The 23499-nt window shown below is 44.2% G+C and overlaps 9 protein-coding genes across 9 annotated transcripts; 3 read left to right on the forward strand and 6 right to left on the reverse strand.

Moving 5' to 3' along the window:
* Window positions 1–189: 189 nt before the first annotated feature.
* Window positions 190–1841, forward strand: FA14DRAFT_179769 (alpha/beta-hydrolase; the record flags this gene model as incomplete). Its single annotated transcript, XM_025500947.1, has 2 exons — window positions 190–1650; window positions 1737–1841. 2 exons carry the CDS (start codon window positions 190–192, stop codon window positions 1839–1841), a joined length of 1566 nt encoding a protein of 521 aa, XP_025356714.1.
* Window positions 1842–1850: 9 nt separating this feature from the next.
* Window positions 1851–3478, reverse strand: FA14DRAFT_54982 (uncharacterized protein). Its single transcript, XM_025502520.1, has one exon. The coding sequence runs from the start codon at window positions 3411–3413 to the stop codon at window positions 2043–2045; it is 1371 nt and encodes a 456-aa protein (XP_025356715.1). The 5' UTR covers window positions 3414–3478; the 3' UTR covers window positions 1851–2042.
* A 97-nt stretch (window positions 3479–3575) lies between these two features.
* FA14DRAFT_161140 (uncharacterized protein) lies at window positions 3576–6503 on the reverse strand. The gene has a single exon (XM_025498976.1). The coding sequence runs from the start codon at window positions 6181–6183 to the stop codon at window positions 3859–3861; it is 2325 nt and encodes a 774-aa protein (XP_025356716.1). The 5' UTR covers window positions 6184–6503; the 3' UTR covers window positions 3576–3858.
* A 1006-nt stretch (window positions 6504–7509) lies between these two features.
* Window positions 7510–7774, forward strand: FA14DRAFT_111261 (uncharacterized protein; the record flags this gene model as incomplete). The annotated part of the gene is made up of 2 exons (XM_025495940.1): window positions 7510–7597; window positions 7662–7774. Coding segments are annotated over 2 exons (201 nt in total), but the record flags the coding sequence as incomplete, so codon positions are not given.
* A 416-nt stretch (window positions 7775–8190) lies between these two features.
* On the reverse strand, window positions 8191–9386 carry FA14DRAFT_55023 (uncharacterized protein). Its single transcript, XM_025502521.1, has one exon. The coding sequence runs from the start codon at window positions 9236–9238 to the stop codon at window positions 8483–8485; it is 756 nt and encodes a 251-aa protein (XP_025356718.1). The 5' UTR covers window positions 9239–9386; the 3' UTR covers window positions 8191–8482.
* Window positions 9387–10629: 1243 nt separating this feature from the next.
* FA14DRAFT_55038 (uncharacterized protein) lies at window positions 10630–13264 on the forward strand. The gene has a single exon (XM_025502522.1). The coding sequence runs from the start codon at window positions 10796–10798 to the stop codon at window positions 13193–13195; it is 2400 nt and encodes a 799-aa protein (XP_025356719.1). The 5' UTR covers window positions 10630–10795; the 3' UTR covers window positions 13196–13264.
* Window positions 13160–15859, reverse strand: FA14DRAFT_146810 (DUF155-domain-containing protein; the record flags this gene model as incomplete). Its single annotated transcript, XM_025497330.1, has 3 exons — window positions 13160–14310; window positions 14782–15394; window positions 15587–15859. 3 exons carry the CDS (start codon window positions 15857–15859, stop codon window positions 13334–13336), a joined length of 1863 nt encoding a protein of 620 aa, XP_025356720.1. The 3' UTR covers window positions 13160–13333.
* A 931-nt stretch (window positions 15860–16790) lies between these two features.
* FA14DRAFT_135178 (uncharacterized protein) lies at window positions 16791–17570 on the reverse strand. Its single transcript, XM_025496999.1, has one exon. It carries the CDS (start codon window positions 17529–17531, stop codon window positions 17241–17243), a length of 291 nt encoding a protein of 96 aa, XP_025356721.1. The 5' UTR covers window positions 17532–17570; the 3' UTR covers window positions 16791–17240.
* Window positions 17571–18508: 938 nt separating this feature from the next.
* FA14DRAFT_172963 (uncharacterized protein) lies at window positions 18509–22488 on the reverse strand. Its single transcript, XM_025500443.1, has one exon. The coding sequence runs from the start codon at window positions 22459–22461 to the stop codon at window positions 18886–18888; it is 3576 nt and encodes a 1191-aa protein (XP_025356722.1). The 5' UTR covers window positions 22462–22488; the 3' UTR covers window positions 18509–18885.
* Window positions 22489–23499: the final 1011 nt, after the last annotated feature.

Genomic DNA, 23499 nt, shown 5'->3' on the forward strand with positions numbered 1-23499 from the left:
TTTCATTCTTTCTTCCAATTCTAAAGCAGGCTAATGTGTCGTGCACGGCTTCGAATCTCACGCGCCGCTTCTTCATTTTAAATAGAGTTAGCGCTGGTGTGATGCTCTCCACCTTTCTTCGTAGCTTAATTTTATTGCCAGGTAAGCATGACTTCCTTCCTATCACAATTGAACACGCATATATAGAAGATGACGGATAGATTCCCACCTCAACAATCTGGTGGTCAAGGCAGCAGTGGAAGCAGCTTGAGAGATTCACTACTAAAAGCGAGGATAGCAAAATTGCCGCATTTACCCGCAATTGCTCCGAATCGACAAGAAGCTGGAGCAAGTTCGCTGTCCAATTTGAATGAAGATCAAGATGAAAAAGTGGGTGACTCATTAGGCTCGCTATCTATGCCAAAACCAACCAAATCATCCTCAAGACTACGATCAGTTCATGCAAACATACAAGATGAATATTCTCCAATCAGCGCAGATGATTGCTTCTCAGAAGCTTTGGAGGTAGATGTAGATGAGGAAGATCTGAGCGAGCAGAGATCAGATACGGCCGATGTGAGGCCAACACAGCTGTCAGGCGACCAAGCTGCCTCAGAACCACGCTCTAGCGGGAGAAAGACGACCTTCAGAGTATACTACACACCGCCAAAACGAACAGCCAAAGCCAGCAAGCCGTTTTCGGCAACAGCCACAGCTTCCGTCACGCCCAGTGATAAACCACCTACTGTTTCTCTCTCTTCACTACAACAAAATCAGGAAGAGGATGACGATGAAGAAGATGAAAGCACCCCTACAATCTTTCTGCTGCACCATGGAGCAGGATATAGTGCACTTTCGTTTGCACTCGTTGCCAAAAGCATCACGCAGCAAACCAAAGGGAAGGCTGGAGTATTGGCCTACGATTGCCGTGGGCATGGCAAAACGGCTCATCCGAACGATGCATCATCATCAAAACTATCGCTTGACAGACTCACAAAAGATGGACTGGCAATTCTGGCAAAGATGTTCCCTCCCGATGCTAAGCAACCTAATCTTGTCTTAGTGGGCCACAGTATGGGAGGTGCTGTGATTGTTTCAATGGCTCATGCTTTGGCAAATTCGGCAAAATCTTCCACAACGTCGAAACCAAGAGTGGCTGGTGTGGCAGTGCTGGATGTTGTAGAAGGAACGGCAATTGCTGCTCTGCCGAGTATGAGAACGATCATTGCACAATTGCCAAAAGGATTCGATTCGATCCCAGAAGCAATTCAATGGCACATCGATAGCGGTACAATCGTCAATCCGCAAAGCGCACGTAGAAGTGTTCCGAGTCTACTGCGACCAAATGAGAATGTCACAAATAGTGCTAAGCCCACTGTCGAAGAAGAGCCAATGGAGGAAATGATATCAGAAGTTGGAGCACAAGATACAGAGAAGGTAGAAAGACCAGCATCAAGCTTTCAATTTGTATGGAGACATGATCTACTGGCAACAGAGCCGTATTGGAGAGGTTGGTTCGAAGGGCTGAGCGATTCATTCTTAAAGGTGAAATGTGCAAGGTTGTTGCTTTTAGCAGGAACGGATCGTTTAGACAAGGAATTGATGATCGGACAAATGCAAGGGAAATATCAATTGGTTGTTTTTCCCGATGTCGGTCACTCATTACAAGAGGTAAGTTGATAATGTTGAACGGAACATTTCATTAAATCGTATGGACAGAATATTAAACAATTTGCTTTGTATGACCCCTCTTACAGGATGCCCCTCAACGTACAGCACAAACATTGGTCGAATTTTGGCGGCGGAATGAAATGGTAGATGTGAAAACAATCAAGTCTTTGCGCAAAGTTGGAGATTCGTAGATGGTATTGTTTTTTTCGATCAAGAATGATTTTCATCGACTGCTCTGACGACTTCTGCCGATGGACACAAGAGATGAAAGAGTGCGAAAAAAAGAAAAGGGTCTCGGTAAAGGTGCGTATAAACAAGTATCCATGAAGGTATGCTCCGCCTAAGTATTGACTCTGAACGCAAAACATTGCTCTGTCGAATACGTAAATCGATCAGTAGTAGCCAGAAAACTCTCGACGCAATGATGTAAAAATTTCAACAAAGCTTTCCTTGCACATTGATAAGCGAGTATAGCGAGCCTTATCGTCGAAGAAACAAACTCTGTGGTCCTCGATCACAATCGAAATGAAACAGAATTCCGTCGCACCTTCTTGTAGCAACGTAAAATTACGACCTTCTTGTTTTGCACCGTACTTCCTTACGAGCTGAATAAAGCAGAGTAGCTCATCATCGGGCATACCGGCGCTAAGTGATAGATCAAGGTGTTTGAGCTGGCTTGGGACTTGATCGATCAGAATTGGAAGTATCTCTTGCGAAGATAAAGTTGCTTTTAGTTTTTCTATATTTGGAAATCTTTGAAAAGCATCTGCAAGATTATCCACTTTCCAGTCCAGCTCCACTGTTTTGATACTCTCCGCAGAATCGAAGAGCTTTAGAAAATACTCGTGTGGAAGCCTAAGCTCCTCGACCTGTGGGCAATTGAATTGATGAAACGGCTCTTCTCTATCGTCAGGTAGCGGATTATCATCATCATCATCAACTACAAAATCGATCTTAAAGAGTAATTTCGTTAAGTTTGGGAAAACGAGCTCCTTGTGTAATCCGGTTCTTTCATCTAAGAAATCGTTGAAGAATAAGGAGCAATCGACAAAGGAGAAATGTAAATACTCGATACTTTGACGGCAATGATAAAGGAAGTCAAATGTATGAACCATATCCAAGTGTACTACGCCGTCTAAATCGTCTGTTAAATCGAGCGACAATCTTTTGATTGATGATGATACTGACATGCATGCTTCGTTTTTTTGCCACATAGAGAGACTAATTTCATTCAGAGTTAGACTCTCTAAATTTCCTCCTGTCATTGGGTGATTCTTGAACGTATAATTATTTGCTTCGGAAGGATCCAACTCAAAGTATAGATTTAGAACACGAAGGCTCTTACATCTACCAATGAGTAGAAAAAGGTCTAGACAGCTTCTTCCTAATCCTCCGATGTATAATGAAGTTGGATTCAGGGCTGGAATATTCTCTAGGAATGCTTTCATTCCGGCTATAGCGACGGCTTCATCAGAAAAGGTAGCGCGGATTTCGTCTAAGTTGCCTGCGGATAACTTCGATAAAGCTTTGACTCCTTGGAAATATGTACCAGAATAAAAAGGGACTCGAAAAAAGAAAGGTCCTGACTTCCTCCATAGCGAAGGAGTATTTTGCGCGACTTTATACCATGCCTTGCAAGTTCTTTGAACTTTGGCTAATTCCAAGACTGTGAAATGCGAAAGGATGTTGACGAGAATTTCTGGTGGTAAATTGTTGACAAAGTCCACAGGCTGCTTTTGCTTGCTACGTGAGCGTGTCAACATCTTGAACAGGAAAGAAAAGATGAGTGATGATGATGGTTCGCTGAGTAGAGCAGATGAAACTCATTTTTCTATTTGCTGAGCAAAAAGTGCGAAAGCGCACACATTCATCAACTTTACGCCCCCCGTCCCTTCGGCGGCGCCGTAAAAGAGGTAGAATTCTTCCCCTTTTGTCACATTCGTGCTTATGCAAAACTTCTTGATACAATGACATAGGTTACTCTAAAAAGAAAATGATATGATATACATAGAATAGCTGCAAATTCATGCTTGCTCTTTTCAAGAAGTGAAAGAAGGCTTCACATATCCGGCGTCCTCATCGACTGCTTCTGTTCTCAAGAGATGAAAGAAAGAGCTACGAATTCGGCATCCTCATCGACTGCTTCTGTTCTCAAGAAATGAAAGAAAAAGAGGCACGAATTCGGCATCCTCATCGACTGCTCCCGGTTCAAGAAGTGAAAGAAGGCGGTACGAATCCGTTATCCTCATCAACAGCTTCAGACATTTCCATTGCTTTTTTCACTCTCCCGTTCGGTCCAACACTATCACCCGTGATTCCAATTCCAACGCCATTTTGCAATGCAGCATTAGCAGCAACGTTTGAATTACTTCCAAAAGACATATTGCTTGTTGCGCTTGTTTTACGTGAACCAGGTGTTCCAGATGTGTTTGTTCCGGTTAAACTGGCATAGGAGGCCGCTCGACCGGCTGCTACAGGCGTATTAACTTGATCTAATGTCAAAACGTGATTGTCTAAATTGGCAAAAGGTGGTGAACTAACTCGAACTTCAGTCGTATTGGCAGGAGCGGCACTTTCACTTGCATTGCTCACCGTACGCTTTGCAAACCATCCGAATCCTTTGAAGCCTGGGTTAGGAGGTGATGTGGCAGAAGCATTTGGCTGTTCACCAGCTGTTGCATTGCTGTGGATTGATGTATGACGAGAATCTGTTCGATTTTCACCGCCACTCGTGCCTTCCGAAGGTGTTGTACTGCTTCCTGTTGTTCCATCTCCTGTAGTATTTGCTCCTTGAGCACCACTTTCAGCTTTTGTGGTTGCTTTTGACCAGAAGTTGCTGATCGAGCTGGAAATTTGCGATGTTGGACTTGTGGCTTCACTGGCACCATCTAGATCCTTCACGCCTAGCATCTTGTCTGAAACGGGAGAATAAGATGGATTTGAGCTATTGGTTTCGTAGGATTCATTTTGCTTTCTCGTCAGCCCAGCAAATGTGTTTCCAATCGAACGCCAAGCACTGGGAGCTGTGCTTTGACCAGACCGACTGGAAACGTGATCGTGAGAACCTTCCATGTCATCCGTATCCTTATCTGTCGGTAAAGGTGGCAACTTCATACCTTTTAGAGCTTTTGCCGTCTGTTCTCCGCCATTTTCGCTATCCGCGCTACGCTCAGCTTTGACAAATTCTCTCAGTGCTGCTAGGCAAGCTTCGCTAGCCTCGCGTGCATCTTTTGCTTCATCCAATTGATTCTTGATTGCCGCCAGTTCCCTTTTCAATAAGGTTACCTGATCATCACGATCTCGCAATTTGGCTTTACTCTCCATCAATGATCTTTGCAATTGATAATTGGAACTTGATGCGGAAGATTGTTGTTGTGCGAAACCAGCCGTGGTATTTGCCCTTGCTGTGCTTGGTTCGCTGTCGAACTCGTTGGGCAAATCGACAGTCTCAAGAATTGGCGAAGAAACGCTTGCTTGACTGGGAGATTGACTCATCCTGCTCAAGCTTCTTGGAGGTGCCAATGTGTTCTCTGCATCTTCTCGTAGCTGTGCAATCCCACTGTTGCTATTCGAAATTGCGCTTGAATTGCTTGTCCTCCTGCTACTTTTTGATGGCATCAACAAAGATACGCCCGCTCCCAATCGTTCTGGACTGCCTTCTGTGGAATGGTCAACGGCTTCAGGATTAGGAGAACGAAGGAATGCACCGCCCAAAATGCTGATCCGTTTACTTGAACGATCAGGGTTTGCATTCGTCGTTCCTGATCCTGAAACACCGCCTAAATGCAGCTCCCGCAATCCACCTGCGGCCGATGGAGGATGGCTAGGTGGTGGCATAGATTGAGCATCCTCTTCTTCACCGATTCTGCTACCACTTGCGATTCGTCTATGACCGTGCATTCTACGCATGGTGTTGTTCCCGTGTGCGTGAGGACCAAAAGCCAAGCTTGCCCTTTTGGATTTCTTTAATTCTGCCAACTCTTCCGCTGTTTGAGCGGCAGGAGGAGGTGAGGTAGGTCCACCTTCACTGAGGATGTCAGGCTTTGGCGATTGACCATTTGCGATTTCTCTTGGATTCCAAGACGACAAAACGCCCAATCCGGTGCTCTTTCGGTTCTCTTGCTTTTGTGCTGCAAGACTGGCAAGGTTGGATGCGCTGGATGCAGTGGAGCTTGGCATTAGACCTTCTTGACCTGTAGATGATCCTGATTGACCTTGTAATCGCATGATCGCCCGTCTACCCTCTTCCACCCTGACACGAAGATCACGGACTGTTGAGTTCAGTTCATCATTTTCAGCAGTGATTGATGCAACATTTGCTTCTAATTCTTTGACCCGATCGCGTAAAGATTGAAGTTCTTTTTCTCTTTCAGCATTTTCCTCTTGTCCATTTTCGTTATGAAGTCGATCTGCCAATGTTTTGTATGCTGCTTGTAAATCGGTATATTCTTGTCGCATCCGTTCTAATTCAGTCATCTTGTCAGATCCTACATCAATGATCGATAAAGATGGAGAGGCTACAGAAGTGGACATCGTTCCTGTTCGCTCTTTTTTTTTGGTTGGCTTTGCGCCGAGGATGCTATGTTTGTCTTTCAGACGTTCCTGAATATGTTTCCTTTTGCCTTAAACAGTGATGGTTGTTAGAAGTATGTAACCACATAACCCTATCAGTTGAATTTCTCCTGAAGCCCTTGCGTGAAATCGTGATCCTTTTTTGCGGCTCTCGGTTCAAAAGGTGAAATTTGTGCCCTGCAGGAAAAGAGAGTGTGTGTATAACGCGACTGCTCTAAAGCGCGCTTTTTGTTAATCCAACACGCAATGCACACTTTTGAACACACAAGCGCAGCGCTCAGATCGCATTCTTTAAATGGGGGGGTATGTATCTGCGTTCTGGCGTAAATGCCTGTGTGCGTGAGTGAACAGAAAAGCACCCCGCCGCTTTTACACAAACACAAATGATCTATCACACGAACGCGACTCCTAAAATAGTTTGACGTGCAGCATACAGATTCGGCGCAAGTGTTGGGCGTCAGATTGCTCACAGCGGTCGATCAATTCAAGGGGGCCGCAACCCGTTACGTCACTTTGGGTTCAATGATTGATGCCATGGTTAAAGAGAGGATGCTTCTGAGCACGAATCTATTACTTAGACTATCATTGATCCTCCATGAGCAGATCTTTTGTTGTTTGTTTGGAGATGGTGTCGCAAAAGAGAGAGAATTAAAGCAGCACAATCATCCCTATTCTTCAGCAAAGAATCGATGTAGAGAACGCTTCATATACTTTCATCCGCATTTTTTTTTTTCAATAGCCAAAAAAAGCAACATCTTTCTGTTGAAGTCTATCATCATCACCATGCTCACCCGATAATGCCGCCATCATTGCCATTGAAGCTTTTGATACCATGGACTAATTAATCATTTTGCTTCCGACGCGTTTTGTATATATTATATTTTCCGCGTTTCGCAACTTTAATTTTTTTTTAATCAGGGCAATTGTATTCCTAAATTTAGCTCAATTCTAGGCGGAAGCCCAAGCAAGCAAGCATTTGGCGGCGGCTTCTTTTAAGCGTATGCAGTGCTCGGCGCAAACATTCCATAGGCGTATGTATTGTGAATAATAGGAACTGCATTTAAATACGCTTGAGAATCTTAAACTTTTTTCATAAGTGCACATCATACCATACCGTCAACCAACCATCTAGATATGGGAAAAGAAAGCGTACGAACTGTAAAACCATCATCTCCATCAAATTCAACAAATATGTCTGAAGGCGGTCGCGCTTCGGTGCAAAAGCAAGAGCAACAGAAAGGACAATATACCCATAAGAGATTATCCAAACGAACTATATTTACCGACATTCATGATCAATTGTGGAGAGGGTATATGTGGATAGATGGCTCATTGGTAATTTCAATGTTGGAAGATTGGGAAACGATTCTATTATGTATGTTCAATTAAAGAGATTCATTATCATTCGATTGCTGACATTCTTCACTCTCCTCCAACAGTCGCTGTGGTGATCACCTTGTCCGGCTTATTGTGGTATTCGATCATCTTCCATCTTCCTAATCACGTCTTGCTCAGTATCGAAAAGGCATCTTATTACATCTTTGGAACTTCTTCTTCACGTTCAAACGATTTGACAAAAGCAGCAGCAGATATCGTACAAGGGGCAGGGCAAACGGCAAGAGCTTGGGCGGAAGAGCTATGAAAAAGAGGTGATTAAGAATACAACTATGATACATCAATCAAATTTACACGACGTTCGGCTATCTTGACCGATTTAAACGACTTCTCCTTTGTTCCCAACTCATCACTGTACTTGTATCGTCGCACGTAATGGTCATTATCCCCCATAATTCGTCATCCAATCAACGGAGAGCTGTCCTTTGCTGTCGGCCAACAAACGACACTGTCTTTTGTCGACTAAAGGCATTGCATCTTGCTTCACGACCTTGACCCGATCGCGATTACGACGCAATACTCCACCACTTAAGGCTCTTTCGGGATCGTCGACATCGCTCTCGAGAAGCTTCATCTCTTGAGCGGCCAAAATGGCAGGCAGATGTGTGCGAACGATACGACGATATTTTGAGCGTACGATTGCTTTCCAGAGAAGCATGAAAAGCATCGATCCTCCCTGAATCAGAACGATGTCAGTATTCTCATCGTACCCAACAGTCGACAAGCATGTACTTACCATTAATTTGCGGATCGCGTCGCAAAGAGTATCAAACACTGAACGGAGAACGAAAGCTGAAACAGCTCCAACGAGTTTGGTCAGCTTCAGCAAAGCTTTGACTGAGTGGAGAAGGAAAGATAGTCAGTGTCATCGTGTTGAATCTTGGGCATTACGGTGGCACATACTTCTACGGTATCTGCGAGCAAGTCTGGTAAGCTTGGCATCCAGAACGACTGAGTTGGGAAGCAACTTTACCATCATTGAACCGAACCAGCTTCTCTCAAGGTTGCTACCCAACTTGAGCGTTACTGTCTCATTCAACATAGCACTTGCAGCATTCATGACGCCCTGAGCGGACATCACTTCGTCCAAAAGAGCTCGAGTATGCGAAGCGTGCAGATCCATGAGGTATTGCAATTTGTCTTCCGCCTGTGCCAATGATGTTGAGATTTGGTTTGCTTCTCCTTGCGCTGTATGTAGTGAGGTGATGTGCTCATCGTACGTTGCAGCTAAAATCTTCTGATTCTTCTCAAAGACAGCACTCAGATCATGCTCGATTGAAACCAGTGCTGCAATTTGTTTGCCAAAGTTCTTGTTCTGCTTGGTAATGCTATTCTTGTGACGACTTTCTTGCTTTGCCATGGCATCAGATACAGCTCTTGAGATTTCTTCTGTCGACTTGTACATCATTTCGTTTGCCGAATTGGACAGGGTAAGCAGAGTTTGCTCCATGCGCTCCTTTTGAAAGATAAGATATTCATCACGATGCTCGCGAGCTTCCAAAGCCAGATCCTCCAGTCTTTGAATTTGTATTTCTCCTTGCGAGCTAATCATGTCCAATGTGATCTCCCTCTCACGCGCATTTGCCTGTAATTGCTGCCAAACCATCCAACCTTGCTGCATTTTCGTATGACTCTCCTCGATCTTCACTTGCAAAAGCTTGAGCAAAGCCACTTTCTCCGTAGTTGCAGCTTGATATAAATTTCGTGCCTCGTCTTCATCATTGAATCTCTTAAGTGCATGACAATGAGCAAGAAGATTCTGTTTGTGGATCGTGTACGTTGTCCAAAGTTGATTGGATTTTTCGATCTGTCTAAAAGCGCGTGCATACATCCGGATATCCGAGAGTCATCAGTTTACATGGTTATCGTCAGCTTGTCAAAAAATACTCACTGAAGACATCTTTGAGAATTTCCATCCAGGTTGTCGATCTCGCAATACTCTGGCAATTCCATCTCTGTGCCTTCCAGATCACAATTTGTAAGCAGAACGGCAGCTAAGAAAAATATCAACACAGTTCAGCACAAGAAAAGCATGTTAAAATTATTCATCTTGCCTTACCTTTGCTCATGGCGTTTGAATCTGTTTCCATTTCATCGCAAGACAATCCAATTTGGGCAAAGATTGAGCGAAGACAATTTGTACTTCTTTTGTCCATCATACCAGACCCTGAATAAATGCATTCATCAGCATTGCTTTTGAAGATGTACCAAAATGCGCGCATATACTCACCATGACGAGAGAAAACCTGCTTGTAATCGTCAGCAGATATGCTCAGGTCATTCGACTTTGTAATCAAGTGCATGTGATCCTGTGCCACAATCAAAGTGGAAAGAATTCCCAACGCCACAATTGCCAATTTGTACAATGCAAGAGGCATCATTGCTTTTCCTTGAGTCGACTAATGGCAGTTTGCGAATGGAGGAAGTGAAGCCGTGTTATTTGAGTCAATTCTACCACTTTCTTCATTCGTACATGCAATTTTGTGCTCAAATACGCCCGCTTTCACTCTTATGAGAATACCGTGACAATCCGAGAAGTGTCAAGAAGTGCAATCAAGATCTGAACCAGATCACGTGCACTCAACGCGCTTTTGAATGAAACAAACACGATGATACCTTTAAGCGCTAAAGATGAGAAAGTGCGCGCGCAATTCTAAAACACAGACAAAGTGCCTGTCTTTTGCATCGTACCCATCTCCATACGTTAAGCGAAATCCGAACGGCTCGTTGACCATCTATGCACTTCATATTGAACAGCTTGTCATCATTTCAATAAGAAGGATTGGTTGTTATTTCTGGTGGACACGACTCTTTGGTGATACGAGAAGAAGGTTGACTTGGTTGTAAGTCAAATAACGACAAGCAGAACTCAATCCTCCTTCGCGCGCTCATCGTTATCGTCAATTGTGAGAGCCATCATTCAACGCGCACGGACGCAAGGTTATTCACATTTGATCGTCACCAAGATCACCTTCGGAGCATATAGCAGAAGCGATTTACACTCAAGTGTACGCCACAAACAAAAGGCGCAAGACTCAGCCCCGTAGCAAGAGAAAGCAAAATCATCTTGCCAATCTGCTCAGCTCTCTTCACACATGAATACCATCTGATTCAATCGCATACAACAACACCTTTTTGCTCCTGGTGAGCCTTTTGGGGTAAAAGGTTCTTTTCAAAGATGCCTTCAACCCATCGTACTCGATCTTCAACTCCAATAGCATCATCATCTCGTGATTCTGCATCGATACAAATAGCTTCAATTGCTGCTTCGACAGATATACCTTCAAGCAATGAATTAGCATCACTTGCACGCATATTACGTGATCGAAAGAAGCTATTAAAGAGAAAGCTTGAAGTTGTACAAAATGATGAACAGAATATCACAAGTGGTGGCAAAGGTACCAATACAAGACGAACGACACTTCTGGAATCTCTGGAAAATATCGAATCATCATCTGCTAGACGATCGAGAAGTAGATCTCCAACAGGCTCAGCAAGAAAAGAAAGACCGACACCTTTGAATTTACAGACTAGCTCAGGCAAGCTCAACAGAAATGCAAATCTTTCTTCACCGACTTCTGCTACACAACCACTCCCGACTGGAGATGGACAAAGACCTAGAATAAAGGTAAAGAGAGAATCAGAGAGGGATAGGAGTATAGATGCACATAGTGTAGCATCTGGCTCAGGATCACACGCACTTGGATCGACAAACAGAGCTGGAAGTGAAGCAAGTCCAGGTCCTGATGGTGATTGGGATGATGAAGGTCCATCAAGACCGGGAAGAGGATTTTTCAATAAGCGTAAACGCCATCGTGGCACGAATGATCGAGATGGATCGGCTGATGAATATTCTCAATCGGAAATTGATAGTCCTGCTCCTCCAGCATCTTCTCGAGTATCCGGTCAAGGTGATTCATCATGGCCAAAGCGTGAATCGATGTTCTCCAGTTCGACTGGTGCTGCATCTACACACAAATTGAAATTGAACCCAACTGCGCAAACTGCACATCTTAAACGTGATTCACTATCCGGTGGCATGCTTAGAAGACCTTTGGGGTTGCGAGGTGATGACTTTGGTCAAATGCCTTTGACACCCTTTCAAATCCAGCAAGCTGCAATGTGGGAATTGCCCAAAAGAACACCAGATACGTTTATACCAAAGGAGGGACAGAGAAGGCATATTCGACCATATCCGATCAAGCCTGATGAAGTGGATGTTGATTTCTCATCAATGGATTGGAGAGAAAGAGATAAGGAGAGAGATAGATTGGAAGCAGCGGCTGCAGCTTCGGCAGCAGGAACTCCAGTCGGACCTGGCCCGGGACAAGCAGTTGTAAAGGATACAGCCGTTAGTCGAGCAAGGGACAGAAAGCAAGATCAAGTGCCTTTTCATACCTTTCAACAATGGTGTGATGGTTGGTTTAGAACATTGACGGATGAGGATTTGGCTTGGCTATCCAGCAAATCTGAAGATATGGACCTTTTCTCAATTCCTTCGCTTGGCAGACATTACAAGGAAATATGGGAAGAGGAAGAAGCAAATGGTGCACTTGTACCTACCGTATACCTAACAAATGCCCCTTACAGTACTACACCGCTACAGTCCGCATTCCCAGTCTCTGCCAATATGAATGGACGGTCTATGCCAGGAAGTAGCAATGGAATGGGACCGGGTATTGCTTCTTCACACATGACAAAACCTCCAAAGTTCGATCCACGTCAATTGAAAGACGATCACCTGTTTGCCGGTTCATTGGATGAAGTACGCGGAGGTCCATTCACAGAACGACTTTTGAGTGTTTTGCTACCAACGCCACCGCCTAGTGATGATTCAGGAGAGGCGAATCAACAAGCCAATCAGAATGCTGGACCGGGTGGTCTAGTATTGATAAGTGGACATGGAGGAGGCAATGCAGGTACTTCTCAAGATATGGCAGATTACGAAGACAGATTGATGCGTGAGCTCAAAGCGATTGATGTGATTGGGAATGAAGATTCGATTGATTGGTCAGATCGAACGGATGATGAAATTTCTTCAACTTTACGTAAAGTACAAAACCTACTTCGAAAACAAATTCGAATCAACGAAGTACGAAAGTTACGTTTATACGAGCTTGCTAAAGATCGTATGGGATATCAAGATTACGTTGCTTGTTTGACTTCTGCCGAAAGGGAAATCGAATCTGGTTGGCTAAAAAGACAACAACAAATCCGAAAGAGTATGTCTGCACAAAAGAAGAAAAAAGGAAGTACCTCTGGAGCTGGCAGTGGTGCGGCAGCAGTGGCAGCAGCGGCGATTGGAGATACGAATGCTGCGAATAGTCCGGCAGCTGCAGGAACGCCAGGCGCAAGTAGTTCAGCAATGACTGCTCAAGGTTCAACACAAGGTTTCGTTGCTGAAAATCGTGGTGGTGGACCGATTAAACCTCAATTTTCTGATCAATTAATCAGTGCAATGGATAAACGTCGTAAATTAATCTTTGCACTTGAACCAATCTTTGCCAAAAATCCTCTGGCCAAATTTACACCAAAAGGCGATGAGTCAATTTATGCAGATTTGGATTTGAATCAGTAAATACACATTGTACTATACTATAATTTATCAACTTTTGTCTTTTTCTGAAAATAATCAGTGATGTATTGATGGAGTGATATATGAAAAAAGAAAGATATGGTACATAGCCTCTGTGCGTAGAGGTATTGGATCGGATGATCAATTGAGCAAGAGTTGACCCATTGTATTCTGCACTACATCATCTTGTCCTGCAGAGGAAGAAATCATGAACATCGAAGCAGCTTCGATCAATTGTTCAGAAGAGAATTTGCGCATGATGTATTCGACTGATTGACTGCGGGAGTGAAGAACAAGTCTAGCCAAGATTTCACCGCATGCGACAAAACAAGCAACGACGATCAAAATGATAATAATCCAAGTGATTTGATTCATTGATTGAGATCCTAAATGATCATGAATCACTTCCAATAAATCATTTCCTACTGCAAGACGTTCGTTTAAGTTTTCCACTCTTTGATCGATTTCCAAATATTCTCGAATTGCATCGTACAGTGCTTTCAAAGATGCTTCACTCCAGAATAATTCTGGCGTATCCAAAACGTTTGATGTCAAATTAACATCAACACGAAGTTTGAACAATCTTCCCGTCAATCGTAAAGCTTCTCGTCTTTTCAAATTCAGTTCTCCTGAACTTGCTAATTCTTTTGGGATGTGACTTGTTAGTTCCAAAGTCTGTTGCATGCTCTCTTCGAATACGCTCAGCTTCGTAGATTGAGCGATCGCATGAGCCAAAGAAAGTTTCAAAAGATGATTTGATGCTCTGAAGGTGAAGAAATCGTTGAAGATGCGTGGTGCAGGGACGGAAGGATCATAGCAAAAGTGGAAAGATTCCGTTTCTTCCCCTTCTGCACCCAAGGATGGACCACCGCGTAAGCAGCCAGAGCTCACAACATCGTTGATCACACTTCTCTCTTCACTTGCTGACATGTTGTACATCACCAACACTCCATAGGGCAAAATAACCAATTCGGCAGTTTGCAAAGCTTCCATGATCGAACGTGAAGTGAGCATATTGGTAGAGCAATCATGATTGTGAGAAGCCATATTTGGTCCCATCTCGCGTACTCTCTTTCGTGTACGTCTTGTACGATGCGAAGGTCGAGATTCTTCTTCTCCTCTATGATGTTGATTGCTGCGGTGTCGATGCCCATTATTGAATTCGCCATCTTCCAATGTATCATGGCTACGTCCTCCTGCATCCCTCTCCTCATCTTCAAAACGCATAACAGGCATGATTGATGATTCTACATCGCCAGCCTCAATTCGTAACTGTTGATCGTACAAATCTCTCGCGCCTGCTCTGTCAGCGTTTGAAATTTCTGTCTCTTCTTGTTCTAAAGCTTCCTCTTCTTGTAATTCGGTGATTGCTTCTTGCACTGCTTCAAGATTATCTGTTGGCTGTAAGGCACGAGGTGTTTTGGCTCCCCCATCGACATCTTCCTCCTCTGTGATGAGTCGATCGTAGCTTGTAGTTAGCAGAGGACTTTCTTCTGAAGGGTCTTCTTCCAACCCTTCATTCACACGCCCGATATTTCGGTCATTTTCCTGCTCGGTTTCACTAAATTCTGCTTCACTACGATTACCACTTTCTCCATGGTCTTTTCGGATTCTATCTTCACCTTCACGATCGGTCTCGGTTTCAGTGACGTCGCCTCTACCATTAGACTCTTGCTGTTTCCTTCTCCTTTCTGCTTGTTCTTCTTCATCTTCTTCTTGACCACGACCTTCACCTCCCATGATATAGCCTTGTTCATCAATCGCATCGCCTTCGTCGTCTTTGTTGTTTGCTACAAAGTAACTTCCAACATATCCGCTTTCTTCACGTTCGACGATCTCACGTTCTCTTCTTGATTCAGCGCCAGGGCTGCCGTATCGTGGCTCTGGAGCGCTTCTCACTTCTGCTCTACCAAAGCCAGGTAGAAGCGGCTTGAAATACACCACATAAGCACATTCGTCGTACAATCTAGGACGAACACCATGTTCTCTGCGCAAGAAGCCGATCAAAGTCGGAAGGTGGATAGAAGGTGCGATGGCATATGATGTCAAACGAGGCAAAGGCGTATGCAAACGTGCTGAAGGTGCCAAACGTTCAAAGGTGTGAAAGACTGGACCAGATGCTTTTGGTACTCGTGGTGGTGCTCTTGCATGTGCTGGGCCACGCATGCCCGGGTAGGCAGATCTCGCCTTTGCGGATGCTTGCTCAGCCGTGCCATGACCAGGTGCACTTTTAGGTTTGCGGGCCAATTTGCGTTCAGCTCTTTCCTTCTTTGCTTGTTCTGCCTTTGCTACAGCTTCTTCTCTTCGTTTTCTGGCTGCTTCTTTTGCTTTCTCGCGTTCTTCTTCGTCCAAATCGTCGGCCAATTCATCATCTGCTCTTGAAGCAATTTCAACATCCGATTCTTCTTCACTTGATGATTCGTCATCATCATCGTCATCTTCCTCTTCTTCATCATCTTCCTCGCCGGGCAAAGGTGCCAATTGACTTTCACTGGGCAAAACGACATGCTTTCCGGTCGTCTTACTCGTTCTTACCGGTTTATCGGCACGAACGGGTAAAGAATATCTTGTTGCTCTTGCGGGTGTGCCTTGTCCAATCTTTGGACCTGATGATACTTTTCCACTTGACGTATTTCCCGATTTTACAACACCACTTGGCGGTGCCATGCGTTTCTTCAACATGGACGCTTTGAGCGTTGGTTGTGCACGACTTCTGCTGGGTGGAATTCCACCTACATCAGCACCGGAAGAAAGACTGCGCATAGATGCAAGAGCGGGAGGATTCTGAGCGTTTGTGTTTGTCTGTGCTCCAGTAGAAGGTGTACTAGAAGTATTTGAAGTGATGTCTTTTCCTTGTGGAAGGGATGTCGTTGAGCGATCCGACAAAGACGTCTTTAGAGGAGGCTTTGATTCCGTATTTCCACGATTACCTCCTAAGCCAGGCATTATTATACCTTTTCGAATCTCTTCCAATTGACTTGGATCTACCCTTGCTTGAAGATCGGATTGTGAAATATCTTCATCTTGTCCTTCTCCACTTCTTTTTGATGAAGCAGAATTACGACGAAGTGTAGGAGGGCCAACCATTGTGAGTAGGAGAAGAGGCTTGCTGAAGTGTTGTTGTATCTGGATTCTTTAGTTCATGCGGTCGAAGTTGTATTTGTGCAAAAGCCAGAGTCCAGCTGCGATTTGCCAAGATGAGAATCAGATCTCTGTCTACGACTCGATTGTGTGGATTGGTGGTCGTTGAATCCGGTAATGCTACAAAATGCGATCCTATCGTCCACTTCGAATAGTCTGTCGGCCACGATTGAATGCTGACTGACCACAAAGACTAATGTGTAAAAGTCTTTTGTCAAATGACAAGGTGAACTTGAAGTGGTAGCAAAACGTAACAACGAGAGCTAGAATTTTTGCAGTCAAGCCAAGCAAGCCAGTTAGCCGCTTATGTGCCCGGCGTTTACCTGGCTTGGACGGATTCAATTTTACCCCCTCTCAGATTCAATAAGCGCGTGCCGCTTGAAGTAATGGAGCAGCGTAAGGGGGGGCGATTGCAATAAGTGGAGAAAACAATACAATGAATGCGTTCACAGACGATGGTCATCATCACACATCATAACGGATCGATTCTATCTTAAGGGCAGACTTCATCTTATCACACCAGCCCAACACTTTCAAACGTAAATGAGTAGAAGTACCATTAAAGAGGATCTGTATGGGTAAAAGAAAAAGAGCACAAAGAGGCGCGCAATACAAAAATTGTATGAAAAATGCCTCAATTTGAACCTTTGAATTAGAGGAGAGCAAGGACAAGTCTTTGTGTGTATGAGACGGTGTCCATAATGGGATAGTTGTTGAGATAAAAACTTGTGGGAGAACGTAAAATCACCTGCACGGCAGGATATCATAAAAAGAAATTTGCAAAATAAAAAACGTTTTTAATATCTTTCGTGAGCGTCATCAAAACCCGTTTCGAATAGCAGAACAAGGGGAGGAGCAGAACAGAGAGGAAAAGAGGGAAGGCATCATCGATCGCGATTGCGCTTTCTTAATCGAGTGACATTCTTGCACCCGTAATGATTCCTGTATCCAAACTTGCCAATTTTGCAAATGCGCCAGGTGTAAGATCAACTGCTCTGTCTGAACAACTTTCACAGTAATCAACAACTTTAACTTTGATATGCTTGTTCTTGTGGGAAATACGAATATGATCACCGCATGCGAATGCACCACCTTTTTTGACGGCAGCGATCATACTGTTACGCGAAGGTGTTGGTCCACCGCATGCTGGATTGTCTAATTGACTACCAGAGTAAAATGTAATTCTTGGAGATGTCATTGAACGTTCTTGTAATTCATTGCTTTCTGGGATTGGTGCAGCTGATGTGAATGTGCTTGTTGCAACGGCCAAAGTGGCTAAAATTGTAACAAAAGCAGATGTTCTCATTGTGATTGATTTGTGTTGATGAATGAATGTGTGGTTTGTTGATATAAAAGACTTTATTATTGTCGTAAGAATTCAACGAATGTGATAATTGTTATTGCTTGAGACCTAAATCGATGGCACTTGCTATGGCCTATGGAAGAGGGAGTGGGAGTGGTTGGTGATAGTAAGAAAGAAAGGTTTAGAAACAATTCAACTATATAGTATAGCTGCTGCCGACCACAAGTGGAAAGTTTACATTGATTGCCGTTAATCTGTATCGGGATATGCTTCTACTCTTGCCGAGGAGAGGGGGGCTAATGTAAACATGCAGAAAACTTTAATGGAGTAGATCATTATTGGATATAACGGGGACCCCCTCCGGACTTCTATGGTTTAGAGTGCATGTCCAGTCGCTTGGTTTTGAGAGAAAGGAACAAAGGCTTACCTCCTCTTCCCACACCAAAATGATAATAGAATTCTTTTTTTCCGTTCAAATTATAAGTATAAGATCTTTATGTCGATCGAAATCTAGGTACATATATGAGCTACTCATTATGCATAGAAGATCAATCTCTTTTTCTCCTTTCATGTGGCTTCTCATTTAGGTTAGTTGCCGGGGAAAAACAACAACCCTTTTTATGTAGAGAAAGGAAGCTCGGAAAACTTTACCCTAGTCGTCATTTACCATAATGTACCTGTTTGTAGTAATTAAATGTCAACCTATCCATTGCGTTGAATCTCAAAGGGGGAAAGACAAGGGTAACATTGTTCACCCTTAATGGAAATCAAAACAAAGCATTGCTTGTTGGTTGACATGTCTATGCGTAAGTGATATATCCCGTGAGTACGCGTTGTAAAGAAAGCTTCTATTGAGCCACATCAATTATTTCCCTGCATAAATATATACACGCGCGAATACTTTAGCGTTCAGGGTGCGCAGCGCAGAGCATTGCACAACACACGCGGACAAAAGCATAAAGCCCGCTCCGGCGGAAGCACCCTAGCATTGTAACATGCAGCAGAACAGTTTGGCTGACAATACATACAACCAACGCGTCTTGGCTTGCAAAGAAAGACGCCGTGACACACATCATCATCATTACAATCAAAGGCGGGGAAAGTTGGCCTTTACAGAATGGATGAGCCACAGTTTAAAAGACATGACAAAGCCGGCGGTTTGTTATCAATTATAATTACATGCTATTTGATTCGCTATGATGGCAATGATATTGTACAATCGAATGTTGATCACTCTCCTAACTCATTCCTACTTTCCTAACATTTGACGGAATGCATCTTGCCCTTTACCCTTGCTCGTATCTTCCACATCCATAGGAACGGATCCTGTCTGTCGAACGAATGTATGTCCTCCTCTTCTGCCTCCTCGACCGCCTCTGTTAGAACGATTGCCGGCTTGTCGAGGTACCATATTATTGGTCGAAGCTGTATCTTCATCCATCATTGTATTTGACGAAGAAGGTGAAATTGTAGCGCTAGATCCTGCAGTCATTCGACCTGCTGCGCCTCTGCTTTCAAGTGGGACAAGTTGAATGGGATGTTGTTCATCGTAAAACAGCGTCGAAGATGCAATCAAGGCTGCTCGACCGGCCGTTGGGGCATCAATAAACTCTACCGTTGCTTTTTGCGATTGTCCAGCTTGCCATTCGATTTGCTTCACACTACCATGTCCTAACACCTTTTCGACAATTTGCTGGATGATTGCTTCTTGGGCATGAGATGGTAAGCCTCGGATGTATAGACATCTACTCCTTCTCTCGATGTCCATCCTCGACGTCAGGCTATTGGACTCGTTCCCACCTTGCATCTTCTTTTGATCTACTTTGCTGACCCTCAGTAGCTTTCCTTGCAACCGATAGCCACCTCCATCCATCTCAGCCGCCTTTCCAAGAACTTGTTGTGCATCTAATGCAGTTTCCATGTCCACATAGGCGATTCCACGATTACGTCCATCGGGATGTTTGAGTATCCTGACTTGGGCTACTGACTGACCGAACAACTCCTTCAAATCTGCTTCTTCTACATGCTTTGGCAAACCACTGACAAATAGCTCACAATCGTCCTTGAACGCATCACTGCGAACCTTTTTGCGATTAGGATCAGACATCATCACTTGCATGACCGTCTTGTCTTCTGCGAAAGAGCGATTGTGAAGCTGTTTTTGCGCAGCATGCGCTTCAGTTGGCGAGCAGAATACCACATAGCAAAATCTTCTTGTAGCATTGAACTTTTTACTTGGCCAGCGAACATCAAAAATCCGACCAAATTCGCCAAACAACTCCCGCATGCTTTCATCCGAATCGTATGTGGGAGGAAAGTTGGTGACATATAATGTGCACTTGTAACCTAAATGAATATTAACCTGAAGCGATCGGATGGGCTTTCCTTGACGACTTTGAACGGCAGGGATGGCATCCCTACTGACAAATTCAACAAGTGCTGTAGCTGTTTGCTCTTGTGCATTTGAACTCTGCCAGACCTTCGGTCCAGTGATTTCAAGAATGTCACCGCAATCTCTGAACAGATCAAAGATGTCTTTCTCACTCGCATCGGCCGGTAAATTATCAACGATGACCGAACTGTGTTCCCGATCACGTTGATTCTTGACTTCTCCCATCTTACCGCGTTTGTCTTCCGGTGACATTGGCTCGCGTGATTGATCTTGATCGTGATTCTCCGCCTTTCGCTTTGAGCCAGTATCGACGGCTTCATCGGCCATTTCTGTATCTGCAACAGCCGTTTGTTCGTTGGCAGTCGCAGACATTGCAGCGTAAGAAGAAGCATAATATTCTGACCAGCTTCTTTCACGCTCTTGTGCTACTTTATGGTAAGCCCAATCCACGTCAGGTAAACTTCCCGACAACCGACTGACTTGCAGTAGCTCTTGTGCCAGTTCCAACTTCTTTGATGAGCTAATATCCCTTCTGCTAAGTCCTTGCTTCAACAGGTGTTTCGATTGACCGTACATCGTCCTCATTTGATAGTACTTACTACTGAACAGGATAGCCGTGTGATTTGTGGGTTGCGCCTTCATTGCTGCATCCCAAAAAGGTTCCATTAGAGCAGCAGTTTCTTGTCCTCCTCCCAAACACCATTGACTGACGACTTGATGAAGCTGCAGCTGCTCATCCGCTGGCTTGACCTGAGCAATACTCTCTAGCGCAAAAGACATGACAGCAAAGACGCTCATGAAAGCATCAGAGGAATAAATGAGCAGTTCGAACGCTGACTGTACATCCTTCGCTTCGCCATTCGAAACGAGCTTTTGTGCGGCCCTATCCCTTTCTATATCTATACGTGCAAGGAATAGCTCAGTGAGGGATTCTGCGTTGCTTTGCAGCTCTTCATTGCACATCATCGTTGCAAAGGTGGCATCGATTTGTTCAGCGCTCTTTCCCGTACGACAATACGTCCGCAGGATCTGACCTTGCAGTGCACCATTTGCCGGAAGTGCTTTGGTAGCACGAGCGCAGACATCATCGCAAATCGATGCAGATGCCTTTGCCGATCGCAAGAAATGCAAGTAATTGGACCAAACTTCCGCACATGCTTGCAAATCTGCCTTTAGTTCTTCCTCTTCTTTCGCCCGCCTTTCCGTGCGTTGTTGCTTACTCTCTTTCTCTCGCATTGATGCAATTTCTTCCCTGCTGATCGGCAATCCACCCCATGACATCAATTCTTCGGCACAGGATGGCGGTAAGCCACAATACAGAAGTGCACGCTCGAAAATGGCGATTACACTGTCAGTATCAATCGTCTTTGAGCCCTTCTTTGCGCCTCCCACGATCAATCCAGATGCCCATGAGGTGTACGGTTTCCATGCAAGCCATCTTTGCGAAATTCGAGATGATGCCGGTATTGATGCGACCGTTTCCTCCCATCGATTTGTGACTTCTATGATCTGTTTCGCACGTCCTACCATATCGTATGCCGCTGACATGATTGATTCATATTCTGCCGGGGGCAATCGTTGTGTGACAAAAGAGCTCAAAGCTTGTGCTGTGGCTTCGTATTGTGTATGAGGCGTACGTAAACGTGACAGCAAGATAGACTTGATCCGTTCTGTGTCCCTTTCACTTGGCGGCTGACTTTGGTGGGTGAGCTCAAACTGGTAGTACAGAGACCAGACTTTTTGACTTTGAGCTTGATCTGCTGCTATCCGTGTGACAGCTTCGTGTAATTGAAAGCGAACTGCATCCACAGATAGTATTGCGTCCCACTCTGCATCAATCCCAGCAGCTTTTGCTTGCGCTTGTGTTGGTGCTTTGGCAGCACCTAAGCTTGCATAGCGACCGTCTTGATAAAATTTTGGTCCAGCCTCATCGTTTGTCCAGTCATGTACCAAGTCAAGTGTTGCTTTAGAAGATGAGCTTTCCAGCTCATTCGATGACAGTTCTACATCTGCCGGCTGAGTCTCCATGTAAACGTAATGGAGATGGAGAATGAGACTGACGTATGCCAAATATATGCGTGCATCCAATGAGCTTCCTGCTGAGTCAAATGTATGGGCTCGATGAATGCTAAATACTTCTGACAGAGCGGATGCATCGCTCAAAGGTAGCGAGATGGATGATTGACTTGCATCATTTCGTGTTGCAATGGATTGCAATGCCAGTGCTCCTCTCAACAAAGCTTGATCGAACGTCAATAGGCAAACAGAATATTTCTGATCTAATGCTTCTCGTAGTTCTGGCAGCCTAGACTTTTCTCCGTGTAACAGCTTTGTTCGCAATGATTGCAGCCATCGAAAGTAGGATTTGGGAGATGAGTCTGATTTTGTTGTTTCCACATCATTGACAGCCTCTATCTCCTCACCATCATTCATGTTGTGTGGATGGATTGATGATGGCAATGAGAGTGGAGAGAACTTTAAAAAGTGTTCTTGTGTTACTCCGTGTTCCGGATTCATTCGCGTTTAATGCTCCACCAAGTTGTTGTTCAGATTAAACGCACGCTAACTTTGCGCACGTGTCATGCGTATCGTTTGTGCATTTGTGCATGCATAACTTTTTTATTATCTTGTGCCGATTAAAGACTCGGGCACAGACACACTCTCTCTGTCCTCCTGGAACGCGAAATGAATTTGACTTGAATACATGCACAATATACATAAAACGCATTAAACGCCATTTGAACAGTGTACACGATTAAGAAGGATCAAAAGAAAAGTTAATCAAACCCGATTGTTACAATTGCTATTCCTTGCTATCATCTTCTGAGACGAATCGTATGCCTTCAAATATCAATCAAGATATTCAAGCTTACATTCTATAACGCCCACCCGAAGACAAAAATAAATTAATCAAAATTACGATCGCTAAAGATAGAAGTCATCTTCTGTTTTTATTACGCCGCTCAATACCGTGCCTTTTCACCGAAGTGATTTACACAAATCTCTTTCTCTTTCCGGCCTTTTGCTGAGAAGTGTTTGCATCGTCCCAAAAATATGATGGTGCAAGTCTCATGCATTGGCCGGCCGTAAAAAAACAGTACAAGTGGATAGAGAACTCTAATCCTTGTCAAATAAACACACCTTTGTTTCCGTTTCTGCGAAAATGGCTTCCAAGCATGCTTCTCCTTCAACGGCATCTGCAAGAGCGGCTTCAAGTAGTTCATCTTCGCTAGTCTCACCATCAAATCTTCCAAGAGATTCTGCAGAAAGTTCAAGGCAACGATCTTCCTCAAGTAAAAAAGCATCGCCCTCTGATGTAATCTTTGGTCAACCTCCCGGAAGTGATGAAGCGAGTCTTTTATACGAGCAATTGATTTCCGATAGTGCTTTCCAACCAATCGCAAGTGATGCAGGGCAAAGGAGCTCCTCTTCGCTATCTGGAAAAGGATCAGGAAGTAGCAGTATCGGTAC

Source organism: Meira miltonrushii (assembly GCF_003144205.1).
Source record: "Meira miltonrushii strain MCA 3882 unplaced genomic scaffold FA14scaffold_2, whole genome shotgun sequence".
Classification (NCBI taxonomy): domain Eukaryota; kingdom Fungi; phylum Basidiomycota; class Exobasidiomycetes; order Exobasidiales; family Brachybasidiaceae; genus Meira; species Meira miltonrushii.